The sequence below is a fragment of the Chaetura pelagica genome, unplaced genomic scaffold (genome assembly GCF_000747805.2).
Source record: "Chaetura pelagica isolate M959 unplaced genomic scaffold, ChaPel_1.0 scaffold153, whole genome shotgun sequence".
Lineage (NCBI taxonomy): Eukaryota > Metazoa > Chordata > Aves > Apodiformes > Apodidae > Chaetura > Chaetura pelagica.
Window position 1 is genome coordinate 2,666,442 of NW_009952707.1, and position 14,551 is coordinate 2,680,992.

General features: G+C 39.0%; 1 protein-coding gene across 1 annotated transcript in view; it reads left to right on the forward strand.

Annotated features, from left to right (window-relative positions):
* TRIM66 (tripartite motif containing 66) overlaps positions 1-14,551 on the forward strand; it is a 52,840-nt gene that overhangs the window by 29,381 nt on the left and 8,908 nt on the right. The window contains 7 exon segments of the mRNA XM_009994276.1: positions 5,292-5,564; positions 5,769-5,997; positions 9,161-9,221; positions 9,946-10,120; positions 10,690-10,994; positions 12,519-12,642; positions 14,162-14,236. Of these exon segments, the coding sequence (XP_009992578.1) occupies positions 5,292-5,564; positions 5,769-5,997; positions 9,161-9,221; positions 9,946-10,120; positions 10,690-10,994; positions 12,519-12,642; positions 14,162-14,236 (1,242 nt within the window).

The window sequence follows — 14,551 nt, forward strand, 5'->3', positions numbered from 1 at the left end:
CTACATTTTGTGGTTATAATAAACCCTCTTTGAACAGGGTGACCAGAAGCAGTAATCAAGGTGCAAGCACATGGCAGTTCTGTGTAGTGCTATAATGCTGATTTTTGTATTGTTCTTTGTGATCTGCAATAAGTCTCAGATTCTTATTTCAAGAGCTCTGCTTGTCTCAAGCACCAAGAAGTGAAATGGGGAAATCCTAGAAAATATCCTCTGCCATCCAAGGAGCACTCTTGAGAGCACTTTGAGAGAGGCTTCTGTTTTATTCCAATTACATGCAATGCTGGCATTTGATGCAAGACTAAAACAGTCACAGCTCGTGGTGGGGCCTCTCAGCCTCTCCTGGGACTTGATGGGTGTGAACTTCCAGGCTCTGACATGCCAGTGCTGCTGTTTCTGCAGAATTAGGAGAAAATGGTTGATCCCAGCCTGCTCTAGGTGGCATCCTCGGGTGCTTTGCCCCATCATATTTGTCCTAAGCTTTATTAACAGCAACTCTCAGTGGCAAGTGCTTAATTAATATTTTGGGGTTTTTGTTGTTTCGTTGTGGTTTTTTTTATTTTTAATTTTTATTTTTTTTCTTACTTTAAAAGCATGTGAAATTTTTGGGAGTGGGGTTATGGGGCACAGTATAGGTTTCATTTTTGTTAGTATTGCACCAAGCATGTTGTGATTACTGAGTGACTGAAAGCAATAAGCTCACACTAGGACTTAGAATCTGAGTTTGGGACTGGAGTGGGCTTGTTGTTGCTGCTTTATTTTATTTTATTTTATTTTTTTCCTAATTGCTGTTAATTTTAGGGGAAATAGGGATGAAGAAAATAACAGCCTGGCATTTAGGGTCCTGTAAATTCCTGAAGTATCAGACCATTCTTTGACTTGAAAACATTGAACTGCTACAGCACAAATGCTTTTGTGCTTAATGCAATTAGGTACATTTCCCAGAATGTTAATTTAACAAAACCTTTTCCTTTGACCTGGAAAAAAGGATAAATAAAACATGATGCTGCTTGCTCTGTTCAATCTCTTCCTCCTTCCGCTTTTAACCAGCTCCAGTTTAGTCAGAGAAAATGTTATGGAAGATTTGGTTTCTTTTTTCTCACAGAACCAGAAAGGAAATCATTTGGATTCTATTCTGAAATTGAGAAATACGAATAGGAAGCATGTGTAGACTGTGTTATCAGTGCTGCTGTGTGTGGTGAGTTAAACAACTGGATTGGAGTAGTACATTTGTTTAACCTCCGAGCATAATGAGCTGCCAGGGGGATTGCTCCACTTAATCGCAGCAGTTCATTACTCTGCAACCATTTGCAGCATCTTATTTCTCTTATAGCAAAGAGAATTGGCAGTTCCTAGTTCTAGCTTTCTTTATCTGTGACACTTAATGTCAACAGCCTTGAGACTTTGCCAAAACAATCCTAACAAATCCTAATCCCACTGTTTCAAGGTAAGTATTTGCTTCTCAGAATTCTTCTGTATTAGTGCTGCATGTTTACACTGGACCTTTTTAAATGCAACAGTGATCAAAGAAATATTTGAACTGAACAATGTTTATTTTTTTTTGTTCTTTGAAGGCACTTTGCATGATTTCTCTTTACCTTTAACTACCATAGCTATGAAATTTGTGGTTGAAGGCATTTTGGGGTGGTGATGCTGCTGCCATTATATTGCAAGCATCATCAGACCAAAATTAGTTATGAGACAATGAGAATTCCATTTGTAATGACACAGATGTAGTTTAATGTGCCAGGCTGTACACTGAAATGTCAAAAGTTTCAAAATTAACCTAAACCCTCTACCCAAGAGCATAATTACTGCTTATTGTTGTTCAAAGGGTGCAATGTAAAAGCAATAGAGCTTTTATAAAACAGAGATCAATTCTTCAAAGTTATCCCATTTGCAAAAACTAGCTGAACTGTCAAGGGAAAAGAGAAATTTTTGCTAATGGCAAAAGAAATGATTATTTTAGGGAGTGAATTAATAGGCTATTAATGAGCCTTGTTCCCAGTGCATTGTTCACTTCACACTTGACAGCAGCTCCTTGGATCAGAATGGAATGTGTCTGTTCTTAACTGTGAGTTTTAATATTTTGCAGTGAAAGATCATAATGTTGCTTCATCATTAAAATAACCACAAAATTAACTTTTGCCCCAAGGGAAAGACAGATGGCAGTTTGATGGCCTCATTATTTTTTTTCCTTTTAAGATGAGTAAAGTTTTATATTGGCTTATATCATCTATAAAGATCTCTGAAGAAACTGATGCTTGTTAGAAGAGTAAAACAGGTGGAGCATATAATGTAATTGAATTTCACCTTTCTAAAAATTTATTTGCAACAAAGTCTTGTGCGTGTATCTATTTTTTAAGCTTTTTTTTTTTTTTTTTTTTTTTCTGATGAAGAAGTAGTCCCAGCAACTAGTTCCAATGAGTGAACTTGTCTTACTGAAGCCAGAAGTAATCCTACAATTGCCTTAGCAGGGTTCATATTTTGCCTGCAGTTACACACAGACAAGTCTTCATGGGCTGAGGTCTTAACACGGGGCAGGTGAAGGCGCCTCTTGTGGTGGAAGTGAAGGAAGATACAAGCAGTGATTGGAAGGCAACAGCCACAAGGTCTCCAGTTAACTTGCTCTCCAGCTTTGGGTGGTGTGCCTGCCACGTGTGCCTCAACATGCCCATTTCCAGTGCAGCACAGTGTCAGGTAGATCTATTGACTCAGGAATTTGTGGATTTGCTTTTGAGAATCTGGCAAAATAAATATTTAACTACCTCACAGGGACTTGATTAATGCTTACAATGGACTTTGAAAGAAAGGGAAGAGGCAAGGCTATTAAAATTCATCTGTTCAGTTCAAGCATGAATTCTGATTATTTTTTTTATTTTCTGTAATTGATGAGAGAACAATTCACACATTTTATCATCTGAAAAAGACTTGTGATAAAGAGTGATGGAATGAAAATGATAGGCCACCTTTGTCCCTGCACATGCAGGAACCTGCCACAAGCCAATTATGACAGCAAATGAACATTTTTGATCTTTGTGGACTCCATTAGGATGTGTGACCATGTAAACCAGACTTACTAGAGCACTGTGTGGTGAATGACAGAAACCTTCTGTAGCACTGCAGAAAAGCTGACCTCTTTCTGTCTCAAATGCAGGTTATGTCATTGAATATGTAATCAGTATGCAAAGCTCCTACTGTCATGTCTGTTGCAAATTGAGGAAAAGGAAATTAAATTACATCCTCAAGTGGAAATTACTGTTTGTGGTAGGGTGTTCTCTTAACACATAGGTGATATGCATTGCAAGCAGAGGAATTCAAGACTGACTACTTTGACATTGTGTAGGATTTACAGGGACACAACTGTGTAAGTTCTTGCACCTGGGAAAACATAACCCAGAAGGACAGTTCAGTCTGGGATTCACCTGGATGGAGAGTAGCTCTATGGAAAGGGTCCTGGTGGTCTTGGTGGATAAGAAGCTCAACAGGAGTGAACAGTGTGCTGCAGTGGCAAAGACAGCCAACAGGATAGTGAGCTGCATCAACAGGGGCATCACTAGCTGAGATATAAAGAAGTCATCCTGCTCTACTCAGCACTTGTCAAACCACACCTGGAGTACTGTGATCAGTTTTGGTCCCTGCTCTGCAAAAAAGATGTGGACAGGTTGGGGAGGTCCAGAAAAGGGCCACAAGGATGATCAGAGGACTGGGAAGCCTGCTGTACAAGGAAAGGCTGAGAGAACTGGGTTTGTTCAGCCTGGAGAAGTCTTCGGGGTGACCTTATGGTACTTTAAGGGTGGCTACCAAGAAGATGGAGACTCCCTTTTTAGAAGGAGTCACATGGAAAAGACAAGAGGCAGCGGGTGCATGTTAATCCTGCGGAGATCCCAATTGGACATCAGAAGATAATTTTTCCCTATGAGAACAATCAGACTCTGGAATAATCTCCCCAGGGAAGTGGTGGATTCTCCAACACTGGATACTTTTAAGACTTAGCTTGACAAGGTGCTGGGCCATCACATCTAAACCGTGTTCCTACCTAGAAAGGTTGGACCAGATCATTGCTGAGATCCCTTCCAACCTCCCATTCTGTGATTCTATGAACAGACAGCTCAGCTTAGCTTAATGTCTTTAGCACTGTTGGATTAAGGTAAACAAAGGAAACAGTTGAGAAAAATACTGATTATATCAGGAAATGTGTTCTGTTTCAGATTCACTTCTAAGTCACAGGCACCCAGTGGAAAAATAAGTACAACAATGAAATTAAACTCTAATTCAGATGCAATCAACACATTTCTTTTGTCTCTTTTTATATTACAATAAGTGCTACTTGCTGTGTTGTAGTCAAGTGAAAAGGATTTAGTCAGTCAGTTATGAAGGGTGAAACACCAATGAACTATGATAATAGGTGGAAAATTACATATTCAAATGACACAGGCATGCATACTTCTTAAGACTGCTTATGTTTTCTTCTTAAGGATGATAGAAGAGTCCTGATTTCAGTGCAGTTACATATTCCTGGAGACAAGGCAGCTTAAGGAAGTCACCCAGATGGGTGGATTTGCTTTGTTTTGCATAACAGTATTTCTGTGGGTTTGGATACTGACAATGAGAGGGGAAAAAAATGTATGTTACTGTAACTATTTCAGAGACTTTGGTAAAATTCCCTCTTTTTTTGGAAACTAAACTAAACATATATATCCTTTCCTCATTAGTGCATGTTTCTGGATTTACACTATGATATTTAAAGGGCAAGTGCCTTAGGTTTTAATTGGACAGACTCACTAATTAGCATAAAGTTTTCAGCATCATTAACAGTAAAAATAGTTTCAACTACTCGTGTTAGATCTGAGTCTTATTTCTTTTGAATCTTCTTTCCAAATAAAGTGATCTGATGATTTTTGAATAAAATTATATAATTTCTGATCTGAATTTTATTTCTTCTGGAATAACTCATAGGAAGCTAGTAGGGTTCATACCAAGGATTGACAGTATATGCTTGTATTTCCCATTCATCAAATCAGGATCCCTTGAACTCATCAAGGAAGACAATTTTTTGTAACTCACAGAAGAGTAACTTAGGTGTTTCCTTTTCCAGTTTTCAGTTTTAATAGTGGAAATTCTGAAGCTTTTGTAAATAGTGTAAGATCACAATAGATACTTTCAAGCCCTGGTGACACAACTGATAGATTATATATGGCTAAAACAGAGTATCTCATCTATGATAGAAAGAACAGTAGTATTTTGCTGCTGAAAGGCTTATTAATGTATTGGGGATGTTCTTCTTTTCCCAGCATTCAGCATCCTTAAGCATTCTGGGCTTTTCAAACAGTTTGGAAATGGAGTCACCTTCGACAAGGTTATCCAGTTCAGCCAATGCACAGACACAAGGAGCAGGTGCTGGAACACTTGACCCATCCCTGAATGTTGTTTGTGACTGTGATGTTCCACCAGAGTCAGTTCCAAGCTACAGTCTGGCATCAGGCAGAGCTCCAGGTGACCTGAGCCCTGGGGCTGCTCTGGACCTCACACCAAGTGATGCATTCCAGGGCACCACTAAGTGCAAGGTAGGAATTGTTCAAACTCCTCTACTGCAAGGGAACCCACTTTCATTGATAACACTTGTTAATGTTAGTCAGGCAGTCAAAAGCAGCTATTTCAGTAAGTAAACTTACTTTGTCTGGTATTTAAAGACTGATTGCAAATAATTTTCCTCTGAAGTAAGAAAACTAATAATAAAATTGATATTTTTTTTTTTTTTTCCCCTGAAGCTGGAAAATGAAGACTTCAATACTGTAGATCATTGTCTAGAAAACAGCTTGGCTACTGCTGGGCAAGATGTAGTTAATGAATTAACTCTTTCTATGCAAAAAGTGCTGGAAGAACCTATTAATCTTTCAATCAAAAAATCTCAACATTGCACTTCTCCTTCTGAAACACTCAGCAATGCTTCTTTCCTGCCTATGAATACCAGAATGAGACAACTTAGAAGCAAAGAAGGTACCAGGCTTTTAATTTTTTTCCTTTAGATTTTTGGCATGTCTTTCTTTTTTAGCACTGTGCATTGCAAGCATTGCAAAGCAGTATGCTTATTAATGTACTTGCATAAAAATGTGTTTTCCAGCAAGCTTTAAACATTACCAGGCTATGTAATCCAATGGAAAAGTGTTTGATCTCATTTGTGCAGGAAAAGCATGGAAATTATCTGTCTTGAATTTGTAACATCCTTCATCTATGAACCAGAAATGAGTGTGTCTGTGTGAAGTACCTGGAATATTAGTTCTTCTGGAAGCACCCCTGTTAATGAGACCTACAGTTATGACTGTTGAAGAGCTGGTTTGAAGAGTCCAAATGAAATTAAAAAAACCCAAAAAAACTTTTGAAATGGAATGTGCCTTCTAGTAAATCCTTAACCTCCGTAGCACAGCAATTTTTTTCTAGGTTAATATATGGCACAGTGTGTGCTTTTGCTTGGCTCTGTCTACTGTGGAAGATTCCCTCAGCCAGAGCCTATTTCTTCAGCCTTAATGGAGAATTAGACCTTACTTAACTCTTTTCATGGGCTACTTGCCAGCATCCTTGTGCTACACTGTAAAGCCTCATTCCTGCAGACTCTAAAAGTCAATGGAATTATTCATGCAAGCAAGGGATTTCAGGATCAAGCTGTTATCCTGTGACTTATGCCAATATTTGGCTGCTTTTCTATGTAAAAGATGAATTAATATTTCTATCTCTGTGCTGTATTTTTATTCAGAGAATTCTAATTAGTACAAAGGAGGCCTAGCTCAGTGAGCCAAGGAAATGTATTTGTCTTCTTATATATAGTGTGCCAAATTGTGTCAATTATTCCACGATCATTTGTGTGAGTTGTAAAAATCAGGTGCACCCTTAAAAAGCTGTGCTTCCATCAGGCTTAAATGTCTCTGAGAGGAGCAGCTTTGGGAGTCTCTGGTTTGAGTTGTGTGCCACTACACACAGAAAGCAGCCCCAAAAGACAGAATCTTACTATCTATGACAGATGCTGCAGATTTGCTCTGTGCAAAGCAGAAGTCCTGTTGTGCAAGAGGATGGAAAGACCAGAGCTTTGGTGTCAGCTCCCTCCTCGCAAGGAAGTGAGCAATTCTGTCCTGCTCTGGCTGTTTACAGGCTGCAGTGAGAGGAGACCTGAGGGGATGCAGTCCCTGTGTGCAGTGGGCACCAGTAACAGAGATTAACTCCATGGCAAAGGCAATGGTATCTTTACTAGTGGCTCTCAGTAGGACTTAGAGGCTTCAGCAGTGCTGTGCTGCCTGCCAAACACCACAGTTTCTGGTGTATATCTTAAATGACTCATCCTTTCCTAATATAAAATATAAACATTTCAGCTTAATTTACAACAAAATTCTTCTTGCCCTAGCTCCAAGGGATGTGGTGAAAACTGTACATAATTTCATCATTTTCCCTCTTACAGCCACTTTTCTTCTTATCATGGCTTGCATAAACACCCTCCCTTTCTTCTTCATAGACTAAACAAATTTGATGGTTTCAGTCTCTTCTCATGGGTCGGGGTTGAGATTTTTTAAAGAAAGATCTCATTCCTGCTGCACAATTCTGGATTCTCTGCAACCAGGAGTGCTGCTCACAGCCAAACCAGTGCTGCAGCTGAGGCCTCTGGGGTGCCATGCAGAGCCAGGGTATCAGCTTCTTGTGTTTTACATTCCTGGCTGCTGGCAGCACCCTGCAAGATGGAATCCACCCTTGCAGCAGCAGCATTTGTGGTCAACTGGCATGCAGTGAATTGTCCACATTACTCCTTAGTTCCTTCTACAGAACAGTTCCTGATCAGTTATTTTCTGGTGTGATTACATTCATCTGATGCTTCAGAAGCACAATACTTGCAGTTACCTCAATTCAGTCTTAGTGACTAAGGGTTGTTGTTTTTTTTTCTCTGATGTATTAAGATAATTTTAAAATTGTAAACATTCTCCACAGTGTTTGCAAGCCCTCTAGTTTGGTGCTTTCCACAGATTTTATTATTTCATGAGCCAAGTTGCTGATGGAAATGTTGATTAGTATTAGGAACATCCTCTGGTTTGACACCATGCAATGAGATCTACTCAGTGTACAGTCATGTCTTAGTAATTCTGCCAGAGTCCTGGCTACCACCCTTCACCTGAGCAACAATGCCAAGTGAATCATATTTTAGGAGTGACATGAAATGTACTGTTCCTTGTCAGTCTTGATTGTATTGTTTTTCCTGTGGCTGGAGACAACAGAGTATCTTAGAAGCACATTGCTTTCAAGCTGTGGGTTAGGTACCATTGACCCAAGCTAAATTTTCTTTTAAAATGCATATTGTCTTGGCTATCTCCAGATAGGCATGATATTTGGTTTGATTTTATATATTTTATTTTTTTTTGTTACTATTGTTAATGTCAAGCTAATTCCTAACAAAAAGAGTTATTATGAATTTTGTCCATGTACTTGTATTTACAAGGGCATCCAGGGGGGCATTAATCTATCCCATCTCTCCAAAGTTGCTTTGTTACTCTTGTAACTAGTATCAGACAAGAGTTACAGTTACTTGCATGCTTATATAAGGAATAGTTTTGAATTCACATATTTATATATTATGTGTCTTGGAGACAGAAAGGAATCATGTGGTGTAGTTTTCATCATTCAGTGGTAGATGGGACACCCAATTTTCTTCCTGTTTTCAAGTAACTAGAATTATCCAGAAGCTTCTTAGTATGGAGCAGGAGACTAGACTCAGAGATTTCCTGAGCCTCAGGGGTTCAGACCTCAGTAGGTCTGTTTTTCTCAAGCAAAAGTTGTACAGCAAAGAGGATTACTTATGTTGTTCCATGTATATAGATGAATGTGGCATGGCTGTGTACAAATATAATCCCCTGGGGATGTAACCATTTTGACAAAATATTTTGGAAAGGCTCCTCACATTCAGCACAGAAGCTGTGGTTAAAAGCAAAGAGAAAGACAAAGACTGTATCTCAGAATAGAAAATATCATACACATTTTCTATACATATAGATGAAATTATTCCAGAATTCACTTATGATACCATATTAAACACCAGTCAGAAATACATGAATATTGTAGCACTTTCTATCCTAATCTGACTCTGATGTTATAAATATTTTATTCATTTTCTTATCTTCTGTTCCAGATTCCAATAACTGTGAAAAAGAACATTTTGAAATGGGTATGAAAAGCAATCAGAATGTCAGGTAACAGAGTCTTTCCTTATACAAAAACACTAGCCATGAAATTTTATGCATGTATGTAGAAAATTTGTCATAGTTAATGATAACAGAGAACTTAACTTAAAAAGAATGCAAGATTCCTTACAGATGATAATAATGAAAGTTGTAAATTATTCTCTTAAACTTGACAACAAATTAAAAGAAGTCATAAGTTAATGAATTTCAGTTGTTCTGTACTTTTCCAGAATGAATAAATATTTGCAAACTTATGGCACTCAAACAGTTAGAAACTCTTGAGCCCCAATTAACCTAAAAAATATAATGGGAACATAATTTAACATGATCTCAAAAATGTGATAACATTTTGTTTTCAGCTACTGCTGTGGTAATATTGTAAAGTAAAGTTGATAGTGTGCTGTGTTCGTGCTTGAAGTCAGTCACACTGAAAAGTATCAAGCACGACTGAAATCAGAATAATTAAACCAAAAATATACAGAGCAGGGCAAAGCGTTAGCCCAGAAGTTACTAATGCATTTACACACATGATTAATGTACAGTGACTGCCTTTACATTTCTTAAAGAATCAGCATGTGAAAAAAGGCCCAGATTTTCAGTGTTTAGCCAGCAAGGTCTCAGTTACAAAAGGAAAGGAGCACAAGCAGTAACATGAGAAAAATGTTGAAACTGAGTAGGGAGGAGAACTTTGTGGAACGTGACTGAATTCTGCCATTTGTCATTTGGATTGCAGAGCTGGCCCTGAGGAGCAGAAGATCCCCTACGTACGACTGCAACGCCTAAAAATTCATACATGGGAGGCAGGGGAGCTCCCCGTGTTTAAGCTGCAGCCACAGGATAATGAGCAGGATGGCAATTTCCTCCTGATAATTGAATGTGGGACCCAGTCTTCGAGTATGTCTATAAAGGTGAGTGAAATTTCCCTGAGGCTTTATCCACTTTCTGCCTGTTGTTCAACTGGCTTCTTCTCACAGTTTCTGAAGTTCTTATATGCTAAAACAAGACTGATGATTCATTTTGCCCTCAGATACTTTTGTGATGGGTCGAAGTAACAGAAAATGCAGCTTTTAGTTTGCTGTGTAGCTCCCTGATCCTTCTAACAAATCTGTCTTTGGGATGGGATAGCTGTGGTCTTCTTGTATTCTAGCAAACCACCTGGCTCATGTCTGGTTACAAATATAGGATAAATAGCTTCAAGCTGTCCTGAATGTATATTTGAGTGCAAAGCATCCTATTTCTATCATCTGTGACATGAAATCTGCATGGCTCTCTCATAGTTGTACTACATTATGATATGTGGAGAAAATTACTTGACCAAGGTGACCTGGCCAGCTGTGTGTGGGCCTTTTTGAAACCCAGTGTCCTCTTCAGTAGAGTTCACTGCAGAGAAACCATTATGTCTGCAGATAACCACTGCTGTTACATGCTTATATATGAAAATGATGATTTTGTGATCCCAGATTTTTCTTCCTTCAAGATAAATAAAGACAGTCCACCTGAAGGACTGAAATCCAAAGAGAGCTCAGAGGATGGGACATTTCTTACATCCCAGGTGGCCAGACAGATACAGTCTCCTCCTGTAGATACTCTGTCTGTTGATCAGAAGCTCAGCAATGGCATCTCCACGACGAAAAAGTCTCCAGTTACTCAGGAAGACAATCCAATTGAAAATGAGGATTTCTGTGCTGTGTGTCTTAATGGAGGAGAATTGTTGTGCTGCGATCACTGCCCCAAGGTTTTCCATCTCTCCTGTCATGTTCCAGCCCTGCTCAGCTTTCCAGTGTGAGTATATATGACATTTCACTAATGTGCTTAGTTTCTGCTCCCTGCCTTGGGGCAGAATATATACTCAGGAATGAATATGTCAGCCTTACACAGGAGCAAGGACTGCATCTCTCACTTGCCTTTTATGTTACTTTTCTTGCAAAGGGAAGAATTGTCTGACACACTAAGAACTAGATTAATTATTAACAAGAAGTGTTTGCAGCCATGTGTGCCCTTTCTGCAGTTAGCCAGCTAGTGCAACAGAGGAGGTGGCAGACCTGAGCTTTCAAAACATTCTCAGCAACTTACTGGAGAAAAACATCCTAAGCCTCATGTAACATCTGTGCTGTAGTTGTCAGCTCTTCTCTGCTAGAGCAGTGACGAGCACAAGAAGCAGGCAATCAGTGAGCTCCTATTCAGTTTCCTGTCCACTTTCATGGGGAATTTTAGAATTACTGGTGCTTTTGTGGAAATGCTTAGGACATTGGTTTCCCTAAGATGTACATTCCCTAGCAACTTGTCACAGATGAATTGTATGTAACAAAGAGTCAGGAATTAGGTACATGTCCACATATCAAACTTTAAAAGTGAGGCTGAACGGTGTGCATGGCTGGTGGTGTATGATACTGAGTTATGTTACAAATCATTACCAGGTGGGACCAAAAGCTGCTTCAACTGTGACAAGCTATAATAACAGTCTCCAGCTGAGAAAAATAAATTGTAAATTAGTGGTTTAGAAATTCTGGTTTTGCTTTCTGTTCCAAAAGCAGGTGTTTCCATCTTTTGTCTTTTCATTTTTTTGCTAATAGCTAGGTCATTATTAAAACTCTAGTTTCAAAACAATGTGAAAACCAAGTTTTTCTTTGAAAACAAAATTCCTAGGCAAAGTTAAATTCTAATGAAGCAAATTAATTTCCTAGACTAAAAAGATCTGTACTCATAGTTCTTTAATACATCTTAATCTACAGTTATTCAGGCCCTGATGTTGGAGAAGTTGCATCACTGCCTTAATTAAATTTTTGATGAGGTTTCTGAAAAGGAATCCTCTCAGAAGGACATTTATGCCCCTCCAGAATTATGTCTATTTGGTTTGGCAACCTGTGTACCAGCACACGTACAAACTTTTTTTTGATGATGTGGATTTCTTAGATATGTCAATTATCATATTACTAGACAATAAATACATCAATTATCAAACAGAACTAGTTTTGTCTTATCACCCAACTGTTATTTTTCCTTGATATACGTTTTTAAAAATAGCACTTGGATCAATGCAGCTGCACACACTGCTGGTACATTATTTCAAACACTTACTATTTTGTCTTTTTCTCTGTGCCAGGAAAAGTGCAATGAGGAGAATCTGAAATTATTACACTTCTAATTAGATTCAAATCTTCCAAAGAGCAGTGGGCTTTAGATTGCCTGCTGTTGTGATACTAATTAAGGATGAGATCTTTTTCCAAATACAGTGATTCCTGAGCTTTGTTGTTTGACAAGATTGCTGAAAATTTTGACACAAGTTTTTGGCTTCTTGTTGCTCAGGGGAGAATGGGTGTGCACGCTTTGCCGTAACCCAGTGAAGCCAGAGGTAGAATATGACTGTGAAAACACACGCTACAGCCACACCTACAGTGCTCAGTATGGCCTTGATGACTGTGACCAGAAGGTGGGAATAACTTATGTTGTACTGTTTAGAAAAGGACTTATGATCTCAGCATGAGGCTTTGCCTCTTCATGGGAAAGAAGACTGTCTTGACTTGGTTGCTACTGGAATGGTTCAGAGAGTAGTAAATGCAGCAAAAGCATTATTAGTATTCTGTTATAGCATTCTCTTCTGTCTAGACATTGCTGTTCAATTTTAAAATGAATGATGTTATAGAAAGATGAAACAGGCAGATCTGGAATTCCTTTCTCCTGTGAACAGGGAGGCTGAGCTCAGCAGCAGAGCAAGCTTCCCTGAGTCAACTTTGCCTGGCTTTCTGCCGCTGAATCTTTTTCCTTTAAGACTTGGCACCTTCTCAGACATCCACTTAGGCCAGTTGCAATGACTTTTTTGTGATGTGGAAACTTTCTGACTTTCAGTTGGGTTGAAATAATTATACAGTCTTCATATGTACCAACAATCCCCTCTAAGATGACATTTTAGGCACTGTTAACCTAGCCTAGATGAAAGCTCTTTACATCCCCACCACCAGTTTCCTCTACCTAATGGTCCATGAAAAAATGTCTTTTCTTAAAGTCTTCTTGGTACTTGGAAGCCACAAGTTCCAGCTGAGTGTCCTGTGTTTATTGGTGACAGCTGGTCAGGGAGGAGGCCCACACAGCTGAGTGCAGATGCTAAGTTGGCCCTGTCCAAAGAAGCCTAGAATAAAGGCACTGGTCTAGTCTTGAGCACCATTCAGAAAAACAACAACAATGGTTCTTGCCCCTTGGCAAAGCTTGTGAGCACTGCTCAAATTCATCCACGCTGTTTCCAGACCTCAGCTACTTTCTCCATAAAGAGCTGAACAAAACTTCTTGCTGTTGATGTGATCCCTGTTTCTATTGGATGGGCTACAACTGGCCAGAAATATTTGGGATCTGGGTCATGATTAGTGAGGGTCTGTTTAGAAAATGGAGTTGATTAGAAATTCCAGTGCTTGTGAGAAAACGTGGCTTATAATTTTTTTGAAGTCCATTTTTTTTTGCATCAGTGAAAACACCGAAGACTAGTATAAGTATTTTACAGCTTAACAGTGATTAGGCTGAACTGTTTCCATACAGTAATATCAACTACATAACTAACATGCATTTGTATGAATGGATATAAACAGTGTGAAACATTTTCAATTTGCCTGTTTCCATACTGTTGCTGCTGCTCTTTTTGACAAGATCCAAAAGAATAAGTCTGGAGTGCAGAAAGGAAATAATCATACCAATGAATTCCTAGGAGTTTCCAGGAAAGATGAAAGCATACAAAAATTTTTACATAATGTGTCTTTTCTTGCATTTCTTGACTACCCTCACTTTCAAAACTATAAAAACGCTATGAGGCAAAGCATCAGGTTAGAGAGAAGTGTGCTGTTTTCCATCAGAAATGCACAGATGACATGAAAACTCCCCTTGTTAGTATGATTGATTAACTAAGGGCAAGAATGAAACTCTCTTGTTTTTAATTAAAATGCATTTAAAATTTGGCTCTACAGAAGTGTGAGAAGCTGGTGCTTTCCCTGTTCTGCAGTAGTATGAGCCTCCCATTCCATGAACCTGTCAGCCCCCTGGTAAGTACTGCACACACATGGGACAGAGGGAACCCAAAGTACACTCTGGCACACCCCACGAGTCTCTCCTTTGTCTTCTTGACATATATTGATTAGCTTTTTTCTGGACAGTACTGCTTCCTAGGGAAGGGTAGGTGGTTACTTCTTGCACGTGCTTGGAAGGTGCCAGGTTAGAGGCAGGTAAATGCTGGCCCGTGTTTTTAGTGGAGGTTTGGGTGCCAATTTAAGATGTTGGTAGAATTCTAAAATTGAAAATTGAGAGAGGTATGCTTTATAAATAACCCTGGGCTCCTTCTTTGATGTTTTGCACGAAGG